The 25,049-nt window shown below is 40.9% G+C and overlaps 1 protein-coding gene across 7 annotated transcripts in view; it reads right to left on the reverse strand.

The window, feature by feature from the left end:
- Nucleotides 1-25,049, reverse strand: part of LOC101166743 (supervillin) — a 67,971-nt gene that overhangs the window by 12,577 nt on the left and 30,345 nt on the right. For 5 of the 7 annotated variants that reach the window (XM_020710656.2, XM_020710655.2, XM_011485983.3 and 2 more), the window contains 17 exons: nucleotides 23,517-23,790; nucleotides 22,857-22,907; nucleotides 20,462-21,164; nucleotides 15,454-15,895; nucleotides 12,681-12,801; nucleotides 12,095-12,145; nucleotides 10,066-10,143; nucleotides 8,114-8,261; nucleotides 7,893-7,985; nucleotides 7,437-7,517; nucleotides 7,095-7,272; nucleotides 6,835-7,013; nucleotides 5,342-5,497; nucleotides 4,664-4,800; nucleotides 4,215-4,362; nucleotides 3,989-4,134; nucleotides 2,436-2,611 (listed from right to left, as the gene is read on the reverse strand). In XM_020710656.2, the coding sequence (XP_020566315.1) occupies nucleotides 2,436-2,611; nucleotides 3,989-4,134; nucleotides 4,215-4,362; nucleotides 4,664-4,800; nucleotides 5,342-5,497; nucleotides 6,835-7,013; nucleotides 7,095-7,272; nucleotides 7,437-7,517; nucleotides 7,893-7,985; nucleotides 8,114-8,261; nucleotides 10,066-10,143; nucleotides 12,095-12,145; nucleotides 12,681-12,801; nucleotides 15,454-15,895; nucleotides 20,462-21,164; nucleotides 22,857-22,907; nucleotides 23,517-23,790 (3,162 nt within the window). The remainder of the gene's footprint in view (nucleotides 1-2,435; nucleotides 2,612-3,988; nucleotides 4,135-4,214; nucleotides 4,363-4,663; nucleotides 4,801-5,341; nucleotides 5,498-6,834; nucleotides 7,014-7,094; nucleotides 7,273-7,436; nucleotides 7,518-7,892; nucleotides 7,986-8,113; nucleotides 8,262-10,065; nucleotides 10,144-12,094; nucleotides 12,146-12,680; nucleotides 12,802-15,453; nucleotides 15,896-20,461; nucleotides 21,165-22,856; nucleotides 22,908-23,516; nucleotides 23,791-25,049) is intronic. The other 2 variants (XM_011485985.3, XM_011485987.3) reach the window with 2 other exon arrangements.

A 25,049-nucleotide genomic window follows, 5' to 3' on the forward strand; every position in this document is an offset into this window, starting at 1 on the left:
CGGTACATCCAAACGTAAATGTTGTTAGCACATATTAACCTAATCCTAACCCTGCTTCCGGGTCTGTGCCATCAGGATAAAGCACTGGCTGCACATTTTTAGTGAAAAAGCATTTAATAATAATCATAATAATAAGAAAGGCACATTTTTAAGATCATCTCTCTCTATGCCGCAGCTTTCTTTGTTTACAATGGAACTTGCTTTTTCTTTTTCTACGGCTCTTTCCGGTATTTTAGATAGTTCTGCGCATGTCCAAATGATTCATTTTGATTGAAAGTCTGGGTTATGTAAACGTTTGTTTTAATCGGATGACGTTTTTCTGGGCCCATGTAAACAGTTCAATTCTAATCCGATCTTTGATCCAGTTAACAACGCGGTTTGGGAGGCACGGTCAGAATTCAAACATCTGAATTTTGATTGGGCAGCTGCGTCGCATCAACCAAGCAGGGACTCAGCTTTGGGCACAAGACGCTTTCAGTGATTCGATAATACACATCCAATGCGAGCATTTTTGTCCTGAACTTCCATCTATTTTTTTATCCCACTGGGGCCGCGGGGTTGCGGGAACCCTCCTGGCTACTGTTGGGTGACGCGCTGGACAGTTCATCAGCCTGTCGCACCTGCAGCGGCTCTCTGTCTGCCGGCCGGCCAGCCAGCAGCCCGGGGGCTGACGGAGCTCGCTCGCTTGCTAGGCCGGCAGACAGAGAGCCGTGGCGGGATGAGAAGCCAGCATGCTCGGGCTTAGTGATCATTTTCCTATTTTCATAGAGGCAATAATAAAAAAGGTCCCCTGATTTTAGTTTTGTTTTTATTTTCACCTACAAGTTCACGCGGCACACTGAGCCTATAAACTGGGTGAAGATCCCGGTACCAGGAAAACCTTTGAATGACCACATGAACCCACAAATGGAGACGTGATTACATCATTGGTGTCTTCCGTTTGTAGTTAACGGCATAAACACAGATATATGAAGTGATATTTATGCCACCACATTGCAAACATAACTTTCCAAGTAGCAAATAAAAATATTCAATATTTGCTTTCAAAAAATATTTTTTGGGTTTGCAACACAAATGCTTTCACATGTCTTGTGTCTCATCTTGCTTTTTCCCTTTGTCTGATTTTGTGTTCATTTTTTAGTTTAGCATGACGGTTGTGCCATCAAACTGCCAGCTGATTGGTCTAGATTCCATCCAATCAGCTGTCTTTGTCTCATATTGACGGTGCTTGGAGGCAGACATGGACTTTGGACTTTGTATCGGTTCTGTTCGACTGTGACTCTGCAGTCTTTACCCTTTCTGCCCCGTTTCTCAGAGTAAAACCCAGAATGAGCAGCAAAGCCACCAAAATAAAACCGGGTTCTTGATGCATTTATTTTAGTGCTGTGACCAGCGTATCTAAAATATCCACAGTAGAAGCTCTGTCTCCATCTCTCTCCAAGTTGCACTATACCAAGATTAAGGTTTGTATCTGAACTATATAGTTTTTTCATGGATGAATGTTAAAATGTTAAGAAAATTTGCCTTTTTTCATGAATAATTTTGTTTTTTAATTTAGAAAAAAAGCACACATGAGTTCTTAAAAACAAGACAACATGCGAGAATTAACTTTAAAAGTTAAAAATGCCCCATTTCTTCTGCTAAATACATTAAATCTACTTCGGTGAGCCATCATTCTTTTACTTGTTACTGCTGTTAATGTATTCCAAAACACTGTTGTGCAGCATAAGATAATATATGCTTTAAATCTTTTTTGTTTGCTTGCTTGTTTTTAATAACAAACAGATCTTAAAGAAAATCAAACTTTTTACCAATATTTTGCTCCTGAGGATTCACAGATCACACACAGACCTGATGATTTAGTGTGATGTCAGCAGATAAACTTCACAGTTTATTTCCCAGTTTCAGGATATCCTCAGCTATAAGTTCACAAATCTGACTAAATAAAAATGAATCAATGCTAAAACAAAAAGAAAATATTTTTTTAAATGGTAAAGAATGAATTTTTCTCCAGCCAAAAAGGCAAGATCGAGGGTAAAAAGCGCCGATTCGGTGTAGGTACCAAAACTATCCGGCCTGCAATAACCGTTCGGGGTCCTTTAGACTGAGGATAATGTCACACTTTTTTTTTTGCACAGGCAAAAAAAATGTTTTTTGAAAGAAAAAAAAGTTTTTGAAAACAAAAATTTTATGTTTTCATTTGCAACTTAGATGGTTTTCTCTGCATTGTGATTGTGGTGCCATGATATATCACTTCATACAGACACCGCTCCATGTAGCGATCAGGCCAAAAACATGGTTGGAACTTCTCCCACACACGGCCATGGCATCAAACTCAGGAACAGGCGGCAAGCAGGGATGTCGCTGCACGTTGAAAGAGAGGGGGCCGCGCAAATCCCGTTCGGTGTGATGCTGCTTAAGGCCTGCTCTCTGACCTGGGTATGAGGGTGTTGCAGCCTCCCGGGTCAAGCGGGTTGATGTCGCAGCAGGTGTAGTCAAAGGTGCCGTTCCACAGGTGTTTGGCCAGCTGGAAGGCCACCTTCCTCTGTGCCAGAGTCACTTCTTTGCCGTGCCAAACATACACCTCGCTGCCAAAGTCAAACACAAGAACCTGCAACCACAGGAGAGGACAGTCAAATTTAAGCTATGTAAAAGACAGAAAATACCTTTTTGCCAATTCAAGAAAGGGTCAAATTAAATGAAGTAAACAGGACTAGTAACAGGCCTTTGGTGGATTCTTGAACGCGAGTGTACCACATGGTGTTCACGCTGGACAAGCAGGGGGGGCTTCTTCTCCGTTTTCTACTGTTTACTAGTGTTTATCTGCCACCTACAGTTAGAAGAAGCTTGGTGCAAAGTGACGAAACTGTGGCAATAGCGCAAATCTTGCTCAAGCCTTTTTCTTTCACAGTTCTATTTCAATTTATGAAAGACTTGGTGTCTTTCCTGGGCAAAAACTGCAATTATTAATTTCTCCTTTATGATCAATTTTCAAACGGTTGGCACTTCTGTGAATTAACAGGGGCAGCATCCATACAACACTACCAAATTTGAGTCCCTGATTGTTCAAAGTTCAAAGATTTGACTTGCAACACGTGTCTAAATGCCACTCATTTTTTAAAACTTGTGTAGCTATGCATAAAACGCTAGGGTTTTGAATGTGGAAGCCCGAAACATGCATTTACATAAATTTTTTTTAGGAAGAAGCTGCTTGAACATGCTTAAGAAGAAAACTACCGTTCATCTAGGGAGGAACTGTCACCTGTATTTGTTTGAAGGACAAAACGGCTAACTACCCAGCAAAAACAGGCTCCTTAGAATTAGTAAAAGATTTTTACCCAATTGGCAGTTTTTCTTTAAACAAGCAAACAAATCTGCCAATGTGGTAAGAAAAAATAGGCTTATTTATTTTTATATAAAGTAAAAAATGTCTAGCCACTGAGACCTGTTTTCTCAGGCTAGGATTATGCCGCCTTCGAAAAATTATCTTGACAAGATTATTTTTCATGGAAAACAGAAGATAAGACATTTTATTTTAGCTACATGTTGTCAAGATTCAGTTTTTGCAGTGTAAGAGAAATTAAGATGATGTGATTTTTTTTTGGTTTTTTTCATCTTTCCCAGCATAATACCGAGCTTTTAATTTAGTCTGCAAACGTATAGCTGTGCTCTGAGCGCTGAGTGTTGACAATACACCATGTGTGTTGTGTTCTTCTTTCGTTTCTGGCACACCCGTCAGTGTCTGAGCCGGCTCAAAGCTGGAGCTAGTGAACATGTGGTTTTGCAGCTTATTGTTCGGTGCAACCCAAAGCCTAGTTTGCCAAAATTAGCATGTCCACCGCCCACCTTGAGAAATTGTTTATTTAGCCCATTTAATGTCAGTCAGAGCTGGATTGGATGAAAACTCAGTATAATCACTGCAGAGCCAGGTGAGTACAACAAAAGCTTTGTGGTTTTGTTTGCAGGTACGGTCGCTGTGAGCGTTCACCTCCTTCGATGACAACAGGCAGCTGTGAGGATTCTTCCCCCACTCTTCATCATCAGGAACCAGTTTATCATCCAGCAACCTGAAGATACAGTTGGTTTCCACGATGCCATTCTCAAACTGCTCATCCTCCTCTGGTGGGCCTGCCGCTGCACCACAATCACAAAAGCATATTAAAACGCATCCCAGAGGTATGTATGCACAGCTGCTTGCAACGGTCATTTCTTACACTGGTAAGGCATCTGTCCTCCGAGGATCGTCCAGAACTGCTGCGTCTCTGCACCCTGTGGGTCAACCCCTTCTTCAATAGTCTGCAGCTGGTTGGCCCTGCAGCCCATGTCCTTCTTTGTCTGAATGAAAGTTGCCAAATCCATCGCCTGCAAAAAGAAACTAGCATCAGTCTGATGGAAAACAATGTCATATTTTAAAGGCAATTTATCAGGGAAAGTGGTCTCCCTTTACTGCTAAGTCAAAATATGTTACTGAGAAGAGATTTGCTTCTTCAAAATTTCCAAAATCCAGTAAAGAAAAAAAACTGTTTGAAAGGGTTTGGATGAACATCTTTTGGGACAAAGAATGGTCGGAAGCTGGGTGTTTGTTTCTGAGGACCTCATGAGTCAGAGAACGCAAAGTAAAACAGTAGAATTATTAAAGAATTTCAACGCCTTACATACTCACTTTAGCTTTCTCAATGACATTAGAGAACTCTCCTATCCAAACAAAGCAGTGGTCTGGAGTCACCAGCAGGAAACAGTCTCCGCTGTTCAGAGAAGATGCTCTGGGCTCCACTAATCTGGTCTGAACATGACGCCGACCTAAAAGCAGAGAGATCGCTCGGTTTTTGGACTTCTGGTGGCTGTGTCAGAGTAAAACGATCGCATTTTAGATCCCATTGCAATAACATGACCATGACAGCTGAGAATCATGACAGATCTACTGGTTTCAACCACTGGTTAGTTTATATTTGGTTAGATAAATGTGTTTATCCATGACACACTTCCAGAAGTTTACCCTTCCTGAATAGATTATTTAGACATGAAATTTACAGATCATCAAAATAGTCTAAAACTCTCTTTGTCCGCCAAACGTTTATCAACATTAAAGTAGTTTCAGCTCTGAAATCTATTCAGAATAGTCAGGAGAAGGTAGAATAAGACAAGAACCTCACTGAGAGAAACTGAAGCATCACAGCAGTTTTAAACTGAGGGCGAGGGCGGGCAAACTGTTTTTTACTAAAAATCGGAAAAGGGATATGTTTAAAAATATGAAATATTCTGTTCATTCTGACTATTGTAGAACATCACACTTAAAGCAGACTTGATGCAATCAAGTGATGATGCCAGGAGAAGCTGTTACCTTTGACCTGCATGAGCATGAGGCTTTTATATGGCACTGCGCTGTTGTTGGAGCTCTGTTCTGTGAGGTTGACGCTGCGCAGACTCACACCGCTGAAGTTCTCCTTGCTGGCCAGACCTGCCAGAGCTGCCTCGGAGTACTCAGAGGTTCTGCTCGCTGAAAGGTTACAAAAGCCACTTGGGTCATTTCAGAATTGGTGGACAATTTACATCCCAACCATCAAATTTTCTATGTTTCACATACAAAATACCAAAAACTAGCAGTTTTTAAGTTTACTTGTCCTTAGACCAAACCTAGAAAAAAAAAAGAAACTAAGAATCTGAGAAAAACTACGAAGAAAATTTTTGGAAATAGTTTTAAAAATAGCAAATAAGTCTGGAATACCCCTGGAATGGCCCTTTTCCCTAAACCCAACCCCCCTGAAGTTAATCTCAAACAGTTCAAATCAAATTTTCTTTCAAATTTCAAATTTTCTTTGGTGTCTCTTGTAACTGTGGGGACATTTGCTTGATAAAAAAATATTTGAAATATTATTCAAAGAACATGTGTCACACAAACTGCATGCAGGGCTGTTAGCATAACATTTTTAGCATGTAGAAGAAGAAACTAACAGAGAATCACATGGTATGCTGGCCTTGAAATCATTAAACAGTTTTCCAAAAGAATGGATAAAGCAAAGGGACCTCCCTACTTCTACTTTATATATATATATATATATATATATATATATATATATATATATATATATATATATATATACACATATACTGAATGTCTTATTTTATCCCATGCAACACTGTTACACATAGAATCAGAATAAGATTATTACATATAGTTTTCGTTTTTTTACTTATTTACATAAATAAAGTTGTCCTCTTGGTCATCAGTAACAGCAAGCTAAACAACTACCTTCTAATCCTGAGATAAAGTTAATATTAGTGCAGATTAGCGACCCTGTTATCCGCAAATGGAGGTAACAGCTGGACCAAGTAAACATCAAATATAATGTAATAGAAATTGCACAATCTGTAAGCTGAGCCAATCGTTGACAATTTTTTTAGCTAATATTGATAAATATGTATCAGAAAATCATAAAAAATTAAGGTTTACTTTTTTAAGTTTGAAGCCCAAATGTCCTCCAGTCCTGGATTTGTAGATAATGTGGGCTTTGTCAAATTCTATTTGAAATTTGCTGTATGTGGTATGCATTTGTATTTGTATATTGGTATATATATTTGTGTACATATACACGTATAGATTTATATATGTATATATTTTTAGATACTTTTTTGTATGTAAGATAATTGCTGCTGTTTTTTATTATGTTGTTTTCTTCTCTTTCTTTGCACCAATGTGGGACCGTTTGCAATTTCGTTGTACTGTTGTACCAAGTGTGACTGTACAATGACAATAAAGCTTTATCTTATCTTATCTTATATTTAATTATGCATCTCCATTCTAATGAATTTCTTTTAAAACGTGTTTGTCCTTACGCTCGTTCTTCTCTGCCTTTATCCTCTTGCTCTCCACCTGGGCTACATTCAGTCTCTGCTCAGTGTACTCATGTCGGATGTCCTCTCTGGCTGCCAGCATCCTCAGAGGGTTTCGAGATGATCGCACATTCCTGGATGGACGAACTGCTAGCTTGTGCTGCACCATGGCTGAAGTCAACCTGGGAGGAAACAGCAGCTTCAGCTTGTTTGAGAACAAAATCAAATATTCTAGAATGTATTGTAAAATTGTATTTTCCTACTTGGGGCTCTGAGAACCAAAGATGGAGTCAAAGTCTTCACTGAGCTCGATTCTGGTGGGCATGCGAGGAAATTCTGCCACGCGTTTGTAGAACTTGGAGAAGATCTCATCATCCAGTTTCATCACTTCTTTCACTGCCTTCTCCGTCACTGTAATGGTGGTTTCCTGCAAGCCTGCCACTGAACAAGTCCCAAAGCAGAGACACCATTGGTCTCAGCAGAATTTAAAATCAACATTTGAAAGAACTGGAAACAGATACAGGATAAACTCTGCAGATTCTCCTAATTACAATTTTTCAAATGTAAGGATTAAAAAAGCTCGATGACAGGGTGAAAGTACATACCTTTGCTATTCAAACGTCCTAAGAAACTCTCTAATTTGTCCAGCTTTTTGTCGGATTCCATGTCAGGTCTTGCCTCAATTTCTGTCAACAAAAAAAAGTGTTTCTTATGAAAAAAGTACACTTTGATATGTTTACTGCCAGGTTCTCACTTCACTAGTTACGGTGCTTTTATATTTTTTACTTAAACATTCAGATGAAGTTTGTTGTCATTTGGAGTCTGATGGCCTTTAAATGAAATTCTCCTGTTTGTTTGTTTTTCACTGGATGTTTTGTGACTAAATGGAAGTAATGTTTCAGGAAGTAGTAAAAAAACAAATTTCAGAAAACAAAATACATTTTCATGTGAAAATGTTTTAAACAAGACACTAAATGTAGTCTAAGAAAACCAAAGGAATAAACAGAGATGTATTTATTAAGTAGAAAAAGATGAACTTTTGGTTTGATTGTAAGCCTCACCCTCGTGTGGTTTGACCATCGCCGCACTGCTCTTGAGTTTGGTGGAGACCGGTGAGAGGATGGGACTGATGACCGAGGAGGAGGCTGCCAGACCTGTGGACAGAAAATCCTTACATCATAAGAAAGAAAACTTTCTCCAATGAACCATAACAAACATTTCCCTCCCATAAAACGGTTTTGTTATTAAGGATTTTTATCCTGCTGGTGATCTATGAACTAACCTTGCTTGACCATTCGTGCTGCGACTGTGTACTGGTCTGAGTCATTGGCTGCTCCTTTGCCCTTTGTCTTCCAGGCGTCCTCTCGAGTTGAGATCATCTGTTTCCTCTCTTCAATGCTCATCTGGGCCTCAATGTCCTCCCCAGCATTCTGCACAGACACAATTAAATTCAATTAGGAAAAAAGATCAAGTTAGGTCCATATGATGAATGGCATACACTTATAAAGTGTTTATCTACACTTGTGCTACACAGTCACAGTCCTATTCACTCATAAACACACACATTCACAGATAGATGATGGTTTGACTGGCACATACAGTATGTTGCCAGCCATAACTAACCACCAGGACCAATGTGGGATTTCAGTGTCTTGCCAAAGGACAGTTTGACACGTGGGCAGGCAAGGTGGGAATCGACCCCGCAAACCTTCAATCAGAGGTTGACCACTTTACTTCTGCACCACAGCCTTCCACACACTAAAAAGGTTGAGTTTTTTGTTGTGTTCAGTATATCACAACAAAAGGACCTGATTTTCCTAACAATTCAAATAAACAACGCAACATTTTAAATCCCACTCCGATCATCTTTTGATTTCAAAACATCCCCAGAGGTCTTTTAAGTAACATTACTCCGTTTTTAGACAAAATCATAAAACCTGTGTCGTTTTCTTGGATGATACCCCCCACCCCACCCCACCCCCGTTATTGGGAACTTTCTGTTTACGTGCCTTTCTTCTAGCTTACAGCCCCTCACATCCTCGACCTAGCATCACTGGCACTATGAATAAGGTGAGCAATATTGGAGCTATCCAGCCGTACAGTTTAGCTCCAGATTCCAGCTCAGACGAGGAAAACAAAGACGTTCATGGATCTATTTGTCTGACAGTGGATGCATCAGAATGGAGCAGAGCAGGGAGCTGGTGGGCCGCCCAGTCTATTTTTTATGTCACAAACACGCTCTTGATCTACTGGCATTCTTTTGTCTGCTCCTGATTCACAACAATTTGAATAAAGAAATACTCAGAGGTGAAATTTTAAGCTTAATTTTCTTTTAAAAAAAAATGTCTTCTGTCATCAGAAAAATACCACAAGAACATGTTAAAAACACCAAAAACTATTTTCAAATTTGCACACAAACAGATTATACAAGCTGTTTGATTAAGATTTACGAATGATCAATCAAGAGTTAAATATACAAGTCATGAAAAGCACAATTTGCATCACTTAAACAGGGATTCAAGGTGCACCGTGGATTGTGAGCGTTAAATCCATGCCACAAAGAGCACAGAATGAGACCAGAGTGCTGCTAGAATGAACCAAATAGACAGCAACCCTTGCAGATGCTCTGACATCTATTATGCTCAATTTGCGTTCTGTTTTCTGTGACGAGTGCTAAGGAAGGAAGCTTAGGCAATTACCCTGCAGACAAGGCTAGTGGTCAGGTGGTGTCTGCACTGATGGCTAATAATGTCCTTTCAAAGATACTAATGGCAGAGAAGATTTCCAAGGTCAACAACTTTCGTGTGTTTCTGTGCCAGAAACGCCCACCTTGCACTTTCATCAATGGCAAATACACAAAAGTGATGGAGCACATTATTTCATATAACAGACACAAAATTGTGACAAAATTAAGTGCAACCTGTTCTTGCACAGACTGTTCTTTTTGTGTCTGTTATTTGACAGTGCTTTCCCATCACTTCTTACATAACTTGTAGAGTAATCATGTGAGAAGTGGTAGCATCAAACCAAGCAAATAGAAACACGGTCAAATGCATTCAAGCATCCAAAGTCACGCTTGTTCTTTAGTGGAAGCAATAACTTCACACTGAATTATCTTCATGTTGTTATGATGAAAACTCAGTAACACGTAGAATGACTTTCACATGAGTAGCTGCAAACCAAGCAAAAAAAACCGAGTAGATTATGTGTCTCTTTCAAGCTCCACCGCCTTACCTGACCATGGTGATCAATATACTGACACTTTTGCCCAAGGGAGATGGGAGGAGAAAAAGTGGAGGAGAAAACAGGCCCCTGAGGATGCAAAGGGGGATGGAAGGTTGAAAGACAGGAAAGGAAAAGGGAAAATGCAAGGACATGCAAGAACTAAGGTTGAGGAAAACAAGGGATGGATGCAAAGAGAAGCCAGAAAGAGGAAGTGACCAATGACGCCCATCATTTGGCATTTAGGTGTTTTGGCTAAAATCTATGGTACTTTGAAAGCACACATGCAGGGTTTCAATGAGTTTTCAGGAAAAGGATCCGACGATTTTGCACTATTGTAACAGCTTGTAAGCTGATAAGGTCAAAGATGTCAGTTTCAAGCACAGAATTGGCATTTAGATTTATCATGGCTCATTTGCTAAATCACTAAACTTGTGTTTTTATCAGATTACATATCCCATATAACATATACTGATTCAATCATTGACAGTATAAGAGAACTGGACTGAGTGGTCTCTCCCCCCAGACGTTCCAAACAGGAAGTACCCGCTGGTCCCAACAAACCAAAACCCCAAAGACTTCATCAGAGAAATAAACAGCTATTACTATCAATAGGTTTCCTTTATTGGTTACTCTTATTAGAAATATTCATTGTGTGTGGGATCATAGGATTTCTGCGTTAACGGAGTGGAGGGGGGAGGGTAAAGGAATTCTGTGTCTGTTTGTTTTTTTTAAACTGCAAAGCACTTCAACCTGCGCAAAGCATGATAAGGTCTTTTTATAAATAAAGTTTGATTGACATTACTGTCTTTATATCTGTCAGAATAATCATTCTATTCTGCTACCTTTTTCCAACATGTTCTTGTTAATCCTATTGTTAAAAATATTTTTCTGTAGTCCACGTTTTTCAAGTTATAAACTGACCAATCAGATGCCTCAATAAAAGTACATCGAACGTTGACGTTTGATTGATAGGTTTTGTGTAGCCCACTTTCATGTGGTAGGGGTGTGGACTTTTAACAAGCTCACTCCTGATTGGTGAGAGTGGTTACCATAAAAATGATGACTCAGACAGTCTCGGACCAATCACTGCTCACTGACGTTGTCTGGCTCCAACATGGCGACGTCCATATTGTGAAAAAAATGGAAATTGAATTTGTAGGAACTGCAAGTCCTTTTCTATGGGTGACGTGACTTTCACGCTGATCAGCGGAGGTGGTTGCCTCGCTGTGTCCTGGAGCGCGCAGTGCCTCACATGAGCGTGCAGCGCCTCACACATGAGTGCGCAGCAGCCTGCGTGCGCTCAGCACGGAGGACAATGCACGCACGCCGTTACCAGCTGAACTCAATGAAGGCAATCAGCGCGGAAGCTGGGAACACTTAAAAAGGCGTTTCACCGTGCCATGTGTAAGATGTGAGCTGGAGGACGGCAGCTTTTCTATGAACTTGGACGTTGAACTCAAACCACTGCATGATTGGGACTTGGACTTTAAAGGGCTACTGGTAAGCTCAATGCTGGACTCCTTTTTTAATTCACGTTGTTGTATTGGGTTAAAAGAAAAAAAAAATGAAAAATTCCATGTTTTTTTCTTGATTACAAATTGTTGGTTTAATTTTCATCTTAATTTATTCACCTGGTTTACCTTATGTTTGATTTAAATATACTTAAGTGTTTATTGTTCTGTTTTGATTGTTTAAAAGTTTTTCACCTACCACCAATATCTACAGTTGCTATTAAAAACTTGGAAAGAGTTAAATCCTGGGTCCAGTCCTGTCCCTTCGCAAGTGTGGGAGCACGCAGTTCACAAATACACTTGAGAGTGACACTTATTTGGACCACTTCTCGTATACAGTACAGACAATGACCTTAACCCTTTTCTGCCTGTTCAAACAAGAAATACTTTTGTGTCTTTTTTCAGGACCACACACACACCACCCCCAAAATAAAACAACAAACAGCCAAACACAACATCCAGTTCAATCTGTGACTGGAAACCAAAATTCCCACACAAAGCGGTTCAGGACTGCCAACAGCTCTTACCCACAACTGTTCAGACACAGAGACAGCAGAGTGGTCCCGAACCCCGTCCTCCTGAGGGGTTAAACACAAGAACAAGATCTGAGTTCAACCAAGGGGATGTGGCTTTTGTTACCAGGAGTTTCAGGGGGTGAGCAGCCTTTAGGGTTTAAGCAGGCAAGTTCCCCCTACAGAATACTAATGAATGGATGAACTGCAGGAAGAAAAGCCCTGCAAGTGCCCAACTTTGAACACTTTTTAAATTAAGCTGACATTGAAAAGCCCTACAGATTCTTAGAAATGGGTGTAATAGTATTTCTTGAACACATGCTGCTAAATCTAAACACTGGTTTTCTACATTTAATTTATATTTGTTGTGAATAAAAGTTGGAGTCATGGGGCTCAATAGATGGCAGAGGTAAGACTTTCTGACACACAAAAAATGATAGTCCAGATTGATCTATATGTTTTTGATTAAAGTGAAAATCTGCAAAGTCACAAATCTAACAAAAAAAATGAAACGATGTGTTTGTGGACGGTACTGCACCAATCTGTAGCCTTTAGGGCTTAAAAAAAACTGAAGTTTGACTCATGGAGTGAAAAGTCTGACCTTCTGGCCGGTCTCCCCCGTCTCCCACTGCTGAGCCTGCTGCTCGTTGGACGCCACTTCCTGTTTCTTGTTGATCCTGTTCTTCCAATCTTCTTCACCACTCTTCTTCAGGAGGGCCACTCTGGCAGAAAAGGAAAATAATCATTGTTGAACTCTGATGTAATTGCAGCTGCTGCATGAATGCCTGTTTGTCCAGAGCTAAAGATGCACTGACTAAAGAAACCATTTTCACTTAGACTTTAATTTTATGATACAAAACGCATTTTTCATTCCATAAAACATTGATTCTCAGCCAGGACTGTGTAAAACCCTTGGGGTACTCAGCTGTGAAGGTTTAGGAAATATTACATGTATCCCTCAATTTTTTGCTATTTGTCTATTTTCTTAAAATGTTGGTGTGTGTTTTTGCCAATGACCCCACATCAGCAAGTGTAGCAGTAGTTCCAGCAGAGGCAAAAATCACAAATAAAGAATTTGAACAAATCGCCCAAAAATCAATGTCTTTTATTCTTGAATGACAAGATGGAGGGCAACAATAAAAATGGGACATAAACAAAATTATGTTTCGGCATTGTTTAGTACAAAATCTTCTAGGTCAGCCCATCAATGGCACCAAAAACCAAAACACAGGGGAAAAGTTGGTAAAATGAGAAATATTAAAAGATAAAATTCTGAGATTTGAGAGACCATAACAGCTATTTTAATTTTTCATTATTTTTTCTAGTTATTACACAGTTTTTTTTAGTCAGATTTTTGGTTTGAGTCTTTTTCAATGACAATAACTTGGAGTAGACAAGGCAAAAAACTTGGGAACCACCACCAAAGCTACAGTAAGCGGCACCCAATTGAGTTTTTCTACGTTTGGATCCAGTAGATATTTGTTATAAACTACACGCCATGTTTAATCTCAATGTTTATGTAAGGAATCAGGAATCAGGAATCAGCAAATGTCAGATTTGGTCATGTGACTCACTCAATGTTTTGTTAAGGCCAATGTTTTGTCATATTTTGACTGAGTGATTGGTGCTGTTCTAAGTGACATAATGCCATTAGATTTGGCCTGATTTTTGACTGACACCTGTCAGTCAAAAGAACATGCTTCAGTTTATGAGTAATTTCAAGGGAAAATATTCAGTAATTTGTTAAAATGTGTAAATGTTCAAAAATTGTTATTTCTTATGAGTATAAAATCAACCAATTTTGACTCAAAATCCTTGTAAGACCAGGTTGTAAGTAATTTTCTTTTGACTCAAAATCAAACAATCTCTCATTGGTGTTCATACAAACTGTAACAACCCCTCTAGTTGTTACTTATTGAACCGCACTTTGCTTCATTTCCATTTTTTATTAAACAAGCTTCAATCCAGAAGTTAGCGTTTGTTCCTTTGTGCACTTGCATCCAGTCTTCTATGTGACTCACTAAAACGGGTCATCTTCCTCCGCTGTTCCACAGTCCAGTCCTGCTGCACGTATTATTGTTGGTGCTTCCGATGGTGAAAGCCAATCAGCGAAGGAGCTTGACTGGACTGTAGCTTTCCAACTCCAACTATAAGTAACTCAGATTTACTGAGAACCAGAATTAAATGAGTTGAGATCCAGATTTTTGACATTTTTTTAAAAGGCAGGGTCATTTTAAATTAATTCATATTTTTTAGGTTTAATGTGAAAGGAAGAAAAATGTATCAGACAAAGCAGTCAGGGATTTCTGCCTCCAGTAAAAAGTGACAGAGAGGTAAAGGAAAGGGTTTCATTAGCTTCATTGTTTGCATGTGGACGGAGCAGAAATGAGGGCGTGCTGTTAAGACGTATGAATCCCAGAAGAACCCGATACGGCTAAAAATACCTTTCCGTCACCTGAAAAAATGAAAGACCTTAACAAACCTACTGTATATGCTCCAAGCAGGAATAACCAGGAATGTCTTATCATGTTGATTTCTATAAATGCCTGAAAAACTGAGCTGTGCAATTTCTCCGTTTCATTTTGGCAATAGGAATTCATTAGACCGTTTCTTTAAATGTAAAAATTAAGTCAGATTAAGCAGGGTTGAAATAATTGCTTTATTAAGTCAACCTTTGTTAAATCTTAGTTTTGTCTCTGCAGCTTCTTCTTGTTCTCCTGTTTTGTTCTTAATTCCATTCACCCACTCCATATCTTCCCTCTAATTTCATAATGAAAACGTTCCTGATTTTTGATGAAGTTTGTAAAGCAGGCGGGCATCTGTCTGAAGGTTTGGGAGTTTAACTACTGGACTTCAAAACAGACGCAAACAGAATCCGTTCCTGCCTCAATTATGTTGCCTATGAATGTCAATCTGAACAAACCTACATCTGATTAACAAATTTACTTCATGTTGCCTTTTCTTCCATAAGGTACTAGGAAAAGTGTTTATTATAATTGCAGCATTACCAGAAATATAGCCTTTGAATAAAGAGTCCACAAATGAAGAATCTCATTGTTTTCTTTCATCATCAAATATTCCCACAATGATATTTGGTTGGCCTACAGAAGCTTTTTTACACATTTCTCAATCGCTGGCATGAATAATCCCTCTTACTATCCTAATCCAGTAATGTTAAGTCTGCTTTATTGGGTTTTTAATTTTGTTCTTTTAGTCTTTATTATTTGGTTTCAAATAACAACAGCAACATTTTGTTTTGTGATTTTTGCAACAGAATTTTCCATCCTGCTCACTTGTTTTTGCTGTTAAATTCCTGCTGATCAAAAGACACTTGGACATAACTGATACCAGTATATGCTGAGTGAGACGCCCACCTCTCTTTGATAGACATCTGTTGTGCGGACATGCCGTCAGACAGTCCGTCCCCAGACTCTGTTGGGGACAGCTGGTTTCCAGAAGTGTTTCTGCTGAAGTCTTCAGTGTTGTCCAGAGGCAGAGACTGGGACTTCACCAGAGTCTGGGCAAAGTACTGAGGCTTAGGTGGTGTCTGAGGAGGCCCCTGAGCTTTAGGCTGAGGCTGGAAAGGTTTTGGGAGTGACTGGACAAACCCCTGAGGCTTGGGCTGGGTTTGTGGGGAGTGAGTGAAAGGTTTGGGGTGAGTCGGGGGCGGCTGGATGAAGGATGAGGGTTTAGGAAGCGTCTGAGGGGGACGAATGGTGCTTTCCTGATGCTGCTGGCTGTTTGAGACGTAAGACACCGTCCTGGAGGATACTTTTGCTATCAGTGGCTTCAGAGTCACTGGATGATCCAACGAGTCTGGAAAGAAAAGATTGAATTCATTTACAAATTGGCATTTTATAAAAATACAACAAAATCAACAGACAAAACAGCAGACTGTACTTTTTCAGAGCATAAACTCCAACTGAATGCATTCAAAGATGCTTCTTCTGCACTTTCAGAAATGGGTATCAGATTTTCCAACAGCAAAGATATGTTTGTCCTTTGATTTTGCTCTGTTACACAGAACAATAGATTTTCACTGCATAAAAGTTGAAACACATGAAAGATGCTCTGATTGTAACACAATTATATATGAAGCAACAGAAAAGAGTAGATGTGAAGCCTTTTTATAAAAACATGTAAATGTTTTGTTGAACACAGAGCAATTAATACAAACGAACAATTTGGGAAATGTGAACTAACTGGAATCCTGCTTACTGAGTTGTTGCTTTACATTTAAAAAGCAGAAATGAAAAGCACTCAATGTGTTTACATTTTGATTAAAATATCTTAAATATAAATAGTTGAATATTTACCATTGGGGCTTTTTAGTATTGATGAGAACTGCTTTGTTGTAGTTTTTCTTTTCTTTTTGTTTATAGTAATAAGTGACCAAGGGCTTAATGGTGTTGTAGTGCTTGGTAATTTCATCTCACATTAAGAACCTGGTTGAAATCCTGGCTGGGTCCTTTCTGTGTGGAGTCTGCATGTTCTCCCCCGCTTCTTCCCACAGTCCAAAAACATGCTTCATAGGTGAATTGAGGTCTCAAAATTGCCCCTAGGTGTGCATGATAGTCTCTGTCCCTGCTATCGACTGGCAACCTGTTCAAGGTGTACCTGCTTTCGCCCAACGATAGCCTGGTATGTACTGTCCTGGAGGTAACGAAGCATGTATATTTTTAGCATATTAGTAGCATATTTTAATAAATATTTCTTTTTAAGTCTCTTTGTTTTCTGTTAGACTATGGTCACATGTACTGAAATGCCACTGCGTGATGACCTAATTGCAAGTTTTTCAGCAAAATCAGCAGGAGGCCACAAAGGGGCATTTGTAATCGGGAGGTGGCAGATGCATTTTTACACGGCACACAGCAGCCATGGAGAAAATATTAAACATTTTATGGTCACTGAAAGATTTTTTATAAAAAGGTAAATGGCCGCCCGGGCACATGTTCAGGTAGCATGGTTGCAAGTCCAGTAACAGGAGGGTGGCAGGAAGGAAACTGCGTGACAATTGATTGATAGGAGGGTCTCCAAAATTTTCTGATGATCAATCGACTTCAGACTGCCACCCTCTTGCGCCCCCGTGATGCTCTCACACTGCTAGCATCCAATGGTAAGAAATGGTACGGTAGCAACGCAGGCACTAGACGAGTTAATAGCAGCCACCGTGGGTCCTGCATAAAAATGGGGAAAACGGCTTTGCCCTTACTAGGAGTCAGAAGTCAGAACTTTGTCTTGCCCTTTCGTCACCGGTGGGAGTAGTCTCTAGAGAAAGCACTTCATCTCCCAGCACACCCAGCGTGCACTTCCTGTTTGTCACACACCTGACTCTCATTCACTCAATCAACTACAGCATACTTAACACTGCTCTAAGCTGAGCTCAGTGTGAAGTATTGTTTGGCCACTCTGCTTTTGTTACCAAGCGTTGTAGTTCTGATCTTCTGTCTCCTGACCCTGACTCTGACTCTGACTCTGACTCTGTTTGCCTGCTGCCTGCCCCCTGCCCCAAACCTCGCCTGTATTTTGACCACCCTGTCTCTCCTCGGATGAACTCATGCCCGTTATTGACCCCTGCCTGCCTGACCCTGATTTAGCTTTGTGGATATTTATCTGAGCTAACTAACCTGCAGGATCCACCCGTCTGCCAGTTCTTGTGACACTGGGTTTCTTGGGAGGCATGTGGTCTAAAAGCTAAATTTGTAAATTGACAAGAGTATAATGTGCTCAGAATCTGAGTTGAGAATGACAGTGGTGCAGAATGGCCCTCTGTTTGTATAACCTCGGCTACTGGGTAGCTGGCTGCTGGCAGCACTCGAAATGGACGGCCGCCGTCCAGAGACATTTACACATTGTCTAATTAGAGATTCGGATCGCGGGGCTTCGTGCTCCGCTATGTAAATCCGGCTGCCGGTCTGAAGACAAAGCTAGTCCGGGGAGAAAGTTTCAACGAACCGCGGTGCGTCCGAAGGAGGACCGCAGAGGGTGGAAATGCTGCTACGTAGTCCTGAGAAACTGTGTACAATCATCAGAAGTTCACAACCGTCACAAAGCCTTCTCCTCTGCCACTAACACAAAGCTACAAGCCTGGGCGCACTGCTCCTAGCATGTCTGTGTCTCTTAACAGCCGGACACACAGAGAAAGCACTGACATCATCGCCCCGCCTCCCCTCTGGAAATGCTAAGTCTAATTGAGTTATACGACAATGTTCACAGGGTGGATGATAAAATGAAAATGCAATCCTCTCTTTGCATTTTCGTTTTAATTATAACATAGAATAAGCTGTTTTTAAGTAGAAAATGAAAAAGCATTTTGAAGGAATGATTTTTCATTTTAATTTTGAGTTATTTGATGCAGCTACATTTAGAAAATGGAAAAGCATTTCTGTTAATCAATTTTAATGGTCAAGTTAGACATTTCTAAATGAATTTTGCTACACATTTACCAGAGAACATTTTGAAAATGAAATGTCAAATACCATTTTCTTTATCATTTTAATTAAGTGAGAGAATAAGCAGTGTTGAAGAAGAAAGGGAAAAAGCATTTTGAAGGATTGATTTTTCATTTTAATTTTGAGTCAAAAAATGCAGCTTCATTTTGAAAATGAAAAAGCATTTCTGGTTTTGACTTTTATTTTTTATTATGCTACAAAATCACTTCCATACTGATGAGAGTCAGGGGACAATTCTACAATGTTCACATCAATGAAGTCTGAGTCGTGTGGAAATAACTGCAGCCTGAAGATAATGCCTCCATTGTGTGCCAATTGTCCCCTAATTGCTTTATTTAAGCACAGAACAACTGCTTGGCACTTTCCGAGAGCTTCCACCTCTTTCTCTGCACAGTGTGTATGAATGAAAAGGAGCAGTTCCCCCCGGACAGTCTCTGCATTAGCACATGAAAACAGGTCACGCCCGTTTTACTGTAACACAGCTGCCCACAGGCACAACGTGGTGCAGAGAAACCACAGCCCCCTTTTTGGGCCATCATGGCCCAAATTTCAGCTCAATCCAAAAATCTCTGGTGTTGCGTGCATCGAACAGCATGTCAGAAAAGGACTTCCTCCGCCTTGTCAAAGGGAAACCCACAAGGTAAAGCATTGAAAAATATGCTAATTAGATGCAGACTCAGACGCCTGTCTGTGTTGGTCTAATCCAGTGCTTCTCAATTATTTTTTGCCAGGCCCCCCCTAGGAAAAGAAAATGTTTCGCGCCCCCCCTGACCCCCCCCCCCATAACCCCCCCCCCCCCACACACACACACACAGACACACTCACTCACGCGGTGACAATACATCAGGTCAGTATCTATAAAATTTGTATACCTAAAATTGTATCTTTTAACACTAACAAAAGAAAAAAGCAAAATAAATCCACTTTCAACAAATATTAACTTTATTTAGCCACAGAAACCCTGTTCTAGTCTAAAACAGAAAAGAAGCTGAAAGTACCTGAAATAAAAAAAATCTGTCATTCCTTATTTAAACTAGAAACATTTTGACCAACTGAACCATTTGATGCTGAAAAAAATAATTCAATCAATAAATAATATTAAATCTAAATTGATCTGAAACATTAACACAGCAGCACCAATATATTTAACGTTTTTAGTCTGAAGAAATAGGTAAAAACGTGCTGATTTTTTTTTTCTAAATGACGGATTGTTTATTTCTGATCTCATAAAAGTGCAGCTGTTTTCCTGCATTACCTGCTGTCTTTATGTCTGTCTGACACCAACTAAACCACAGGCAGACAAAGAAAACATGGATGGAAAATAAAGACACGTCATCAAAATGTCTACAATAGTTCATAAAGAATGACATTGTTAGCATGAGCTTAGGAATCTAAGGGCAGCGGTGATCTTGGGCAACAGGCAGCGGTAGCAGTGGTCCGCGTGCCCCGATTCCCCTGGCAGACAGGGCCCACACCACCCCTCCCCTTTCGTTCTCACTCGCGCAGCCGCGGACAGACAGAACAGACAATAGGAACCGAATAGTGGACCAGATTATTTTCCAAGCACTGAGCCGCTGTCACCGCTGCCCCCACGTTAAATTTGCGCACCGGACAAACCTGTGCCTAAAACCGCCACCACCGCGCGCCCCCCCTGGCATCGCTTCGTGCCCCCCCCTGGGGGCGCGCCCCACTATTTGAGAAGCACTGGTCTAATCAAACACTCCCAGCTGGGACGTCTGTGTGTGCATCTGACAATCGCTTGCGGGAGCATGCTGGATGAGACAATAAGAATGATGAAAGCTGCTGCATTTTTGCTCTTTTTTGTTATCTTTCATCCCTTTTTCTTTGTTTCCTCTCCCCGCCTCTTTTCAACATCTGTTATGCTTTTCCTTTTTGTCTTACACTTCTCCATCTCTGGAGCATCTCATACCTGGAAAGCCTCCCTGGCTCCGGGCAGCGGTCCCAGCCTGATCCTCTAAAGAGGAAGCATGAGCTGCTCCAGTTTCTCTCAGTTCTCCTTCTTTTCCTCTTCTGTCTCCTCTCTGGGAGTTTCCGTCTGCAGCTCTTCTGCTGGGCAGCAGCTCCGGCTCGTCGTGCCACAAAGAAGGCTCAGCAGAGAGCTGATGATGCTGCAGCCTGTCCTCTCTGTCCCTGCTGGATGAGTAAAGCTTGCTGGGAATGATGCCACCTTGGATGTCTTGCCTGGCTCCTCCCTGCTGTCTCCCCCCAACCTTCTCTTTTTGCTGCCCTTTCAAACACTCCTCCACAATCACCCCCTGCTGCCACTGATCGGCAGAGGAGGTGGTAACGAGAGGGAGCCGGGTTGCCTCTCCTATTGGGAGGAGAGGGGAGGAGTTGAGGTCTGTCTCAGGGTGGCCTGGGTCCCCGCTCTGGGTCAAGGAGAAATACCTCGGCGCCCTCTCCTGGTGGATGCTTGTGCTGCTGGGTTGCTGTTGTTGGGCAGGGATGTAGGGAATGGCGGTGCACTTCCCTAAACGAAACCCATCCTCATTGCTGCCACTGCCTGGCATCGCATTGACTGTGGTGAGGGAGGACTGGGAGGTGACGGCTGCTACAGATCGAACCAGGGCAGCGGATAATGGCTCCAGCTTGATCTCACTTCCATTTTTAAGCTGCAAGAACAATAACTATGTCAGACAGTTGGGTGTGACAAAGTGACAACAGATGAGCCAGACAGTCAGGCTGTAATGAAAATATGCTCAGTTTTGATATGAGGTGATAAACACAAAAGTGGAACAGCTGGCTTGATAGGAGGATGAAATGCAAAATCTAAATTATATTCACTCACTGTGCCTGTTTGTTTTTGTCATGAAGTTTGGGACAAATCAATAGTGCCTGGCTGAGCTGTTACAGCTCAAGTTTCAGCTCAGTGAGGCTCAGTCACATAAAAAACAGCACTGATTTGATGAATACATAAAAAAGGATGTTTGTTTTTTGCCAATTTAATTTTAAAAAATCAGATTTCTTAACTGTGAGTCAGCAGGAACAGCCAGAAAAGCATAACTGTAAAGCCATACCACAATTACCATCAACTATGTGTTATTGCACTGTTCAACAGATTTTGTTCTCACTTTTTTTCAGTTTATTCATATTTATTAAAGACTCACTCCAAAGTGTTCCCAGTGGTGTTTTAATTATGATTATGTTGTTTCCAGCCCAGATTTGCTGTTTTCAAGGGCATGGCTTCTGCAGAGCAGCCGTAGTACTTTAAAAATTCACGTCCGAGTTATGGGAAGGACTGTTGGAGCAACCCCACCCCCTTTCCCACCACCCATTGACTGTATAAGAGAGAACTGACCAAGTGTGACATCCCGCCTTGAAAATTCCTTACTTCCGTTTCCAGGGAAATTAAGGCAAGTAAATGCCATTTTTCCACTATACGGACGTTGCCATTTTGGAACCAGTCGACAGTGATTGGTCCGAGTGGTCTGAGTCAATGTTTCTATGGCAACTACTGTCACCATTAAGGAGTAAGCTTGGCCGAAGTCCACATCCCTTTCATTAAGAGCGAATCTGTCAATCAAACGTTCGAGGGATGGGCCAGTGGGTACCACTTGCTTTTACTGAGACATCTGATTGGTAAGTATATAATAACTTAAATAACTTGCAATAAAGAAAACATGTCATAAAAACCACATTAGAATTAGCAAGAAGATGTTAAGAAAAAGGTATCAGAGCAATAATGGTTATTCTGACAAAGAATAACTGAGTAACAGCTGTTTATTTCTCTTCAGAAGTTTATGGGATTTTGGCTTCTTGAAGCCAACAGGTACTTCCTGTTTGGATCACCAGGACGGAAGGGTCACTTTGTTCAGTTCTCACACACAGTCAATGCCGTCACTGCAACTGAGAGCTATCTGCTTTTTGTGCAGGGAGCTTGTAGAGCAGGGAGCTTGCCACGCTGCCAGCATATTAAATACAATTTGCGCTTAATTGTCTCAAAATGTGTTCTCCATCATCAGCAAAATGCCACAAGGACATGTTAAAAACACTAAAACACAATTTTGATTGGAAAAAAATATTTGCTTGCACTCACACTTCTCATGCTTGGTATGCAACAAACAAGCATGAAACAAAAGCTGCTATCAATGTAGAGAAAACTCAGACAATAAAGATTGCGACCTAAACTGTCCATCACATGCTGCATGTAACACATTCACCTATAAAACTCACTGTCAAGCATGGCCTGAAAAGCCTCTACCACGTCTAGACAGCGCAGACTAAAAGGACCAGTCTGATCGATAAAGAGCGGGACACTTCCATGCAACCAGTCACATTTTCCACAAAGTCAGCAGGGGTCTTACATGTTCTTCCTGAATGGCTTTTAAGACACCGTTACACACCGCAGCAGTTTCCTGTGTGGACACCAGTTATTGAGCATGACTCACCGCTGACAGCACAGCTGACAAAGTCGGGTGCCTGACATCTGTGTGTGCTTTTATAGAGCTTGACCTGACAGAATCGTGTTAATACAAAACAGTAATATTGTGAAAAAAGGTTTCAATTTAATTGAAAAACTAGAGCTGTTCCTATTCTTTGACATTAGTCAAATCTGCAGGATAAGACGTAACTATTTAAACAAGAAAAGAGAGAAGTATTGTATTAGATAAGTGATATTATTTAGAAAAACATTCAACAGTTTCACTAAAATGTGAAACTGCTGAATGAGCAACTTTCTTAATCCAGAGTAAAGCTGTCACATTTCCACTTACTTGACTAACTAAAACAATGGACAGACTCTATAATTTTACTGTTTTTTTAATATCTCTTTTTAACATTTTGAAGTTGTATTTTTTTAACAAACCAAACAGAAGAGAAGCAACACTTATCCTGAAAAATGTTTGTTTGTAAAAAAGATTGTAATGTTACGTTTTCACTGTTTTGTGCTGCATGGTCATCAGGATCATGCATTACATTTTCTAAGCATCTATTTTTCATCTGGAGTTTCCAAACCAACGCTGTACCTGCTCCACTTCCCCCTGGGTGATAGGCTGGGTTTGAAAACGGGTGTTGGATCTGCGTTGGCGGATCTCCCCTCGAACTCCCTCTGCTGGTTTGGCAGTAGGTTGGGCTAGGCAGTTGAACAGAGCCATCTTCTCAGATAAACTCAGTGCAGAAAGGTCAGGCGCATCCTGGCCGTGTGGTTTGCCTTCAGACCCAGGTGCTTGACCCGGCTGATCCTGGTTTTCTTTGTCTTGCTCCTGAGCTTCTGAGCCTGGCTGAGAGGAGTCCTGAAGGCTGTGATAGTGACAATGTGGAAATTAAAATGTTTGACATTACGAAGTAAAATCTACAGTAAAAGCATTATATGACAGTGTATAATAATAATATAATATGTATAGTAATAATTTAAATGGTTTGAGTTTTTTTCCTCAAAAAGGTCACTTAAAATCTATGCAAAGACAATTCCCTATCAATAAATAAAACTGAATTTACCAGACGTCATGTTATGGGCTTCTAGATCAGAAACTACTCAATAAGATGCTCATGTTGCAGGATATGTCAAAAGGCATCTGTGGGACCTTGAGATCCTAGTGTGCTCCCCTCCAAAACTAATGCAAAACTACCCAACTGAGAGTGCAAGCAGGTCATTGGGGTCTTCAGATGGGAGCCCTCTGAACAATCGGCGTTCTACTGAGTTAAGGCCTGTTCACACCGGGACGAATTTCGCGCGCGATTTTCGCCGACGTTTAACGCCTCGTGACTAAACAAAGGGCACCAATGTGAGTGTGCACACCGACGCGAAAAAACGCCACGCGCCAAAGCGTCAAAAAAAAAAAACGCCTCGGGTTCGTTTTTTTTTTCGACGCGTCGCGTCGAAATCTATTGGACCAATGAGAATTGCGCTTTTGCACACGTGTCTGGAGCTTCTGAAGTTACAGTAAAACACAACTTGGGGGCGCTCAAACACAAAACTGCCTTGCTGAGCACACATACCAGCGAAGAAGATAGACGCCAAGTAGCGTCTACACTGCCGCGAAGAAATAATGACGGACATTCTTAAATATCCCCTTACCAAGTACCAGTTGGAGCTACTGATGCTTGAAATATTCATGTTTTCTTTGTATTATTCTGACAAGCGCGTAAATACTTGCTCTCTTCTTCTGAGTGAAAAGCGACTTTAAGAATCGTAAAGTTGCGCAGCGCCACCTTGTGTACAGGAGTATTTCTGTTTACATTAAGCGCCATCTAATGTCAGGGAATGAAATTGCATGTTCGCTCGGCTCATCGTCAGCGAAAATCGCCTGGGTGTGAACACAAAAGACGTGGCGAAAAACGCTGGCGAATAACGCCTGGCGAATATTCGTCCCGGTGTGTACGGGCCTTTAGGCTCGCCAAGAAGACTCAACGGTGGGTTCCAGTGTCCCAGCACCACCCTAACTTTTTCTGCACCCACATCCCCAGCTCTACAAACCCGAGGTGCAGAACAGGCAGTGATAAAGGGAGATGAAGAATTACAGTGAATGAAGTGGCAGACAGGGTCAAAGGGGAGAAGT

The sequence above is a fragment of the Oryzias latipes genome, chromosome 17, assembly GCF_002234675.1.
Source record: "Oryzias latipes chromosome 17, ASM223467v1".
Classification (NCBI taxonomy): domain Eukaryota; kingdom Metazoa; phylum Chordata; class Actinopteri; order Beloniformes; family Adrianichthyidae; genus Oryzias; species Oryzias latipes.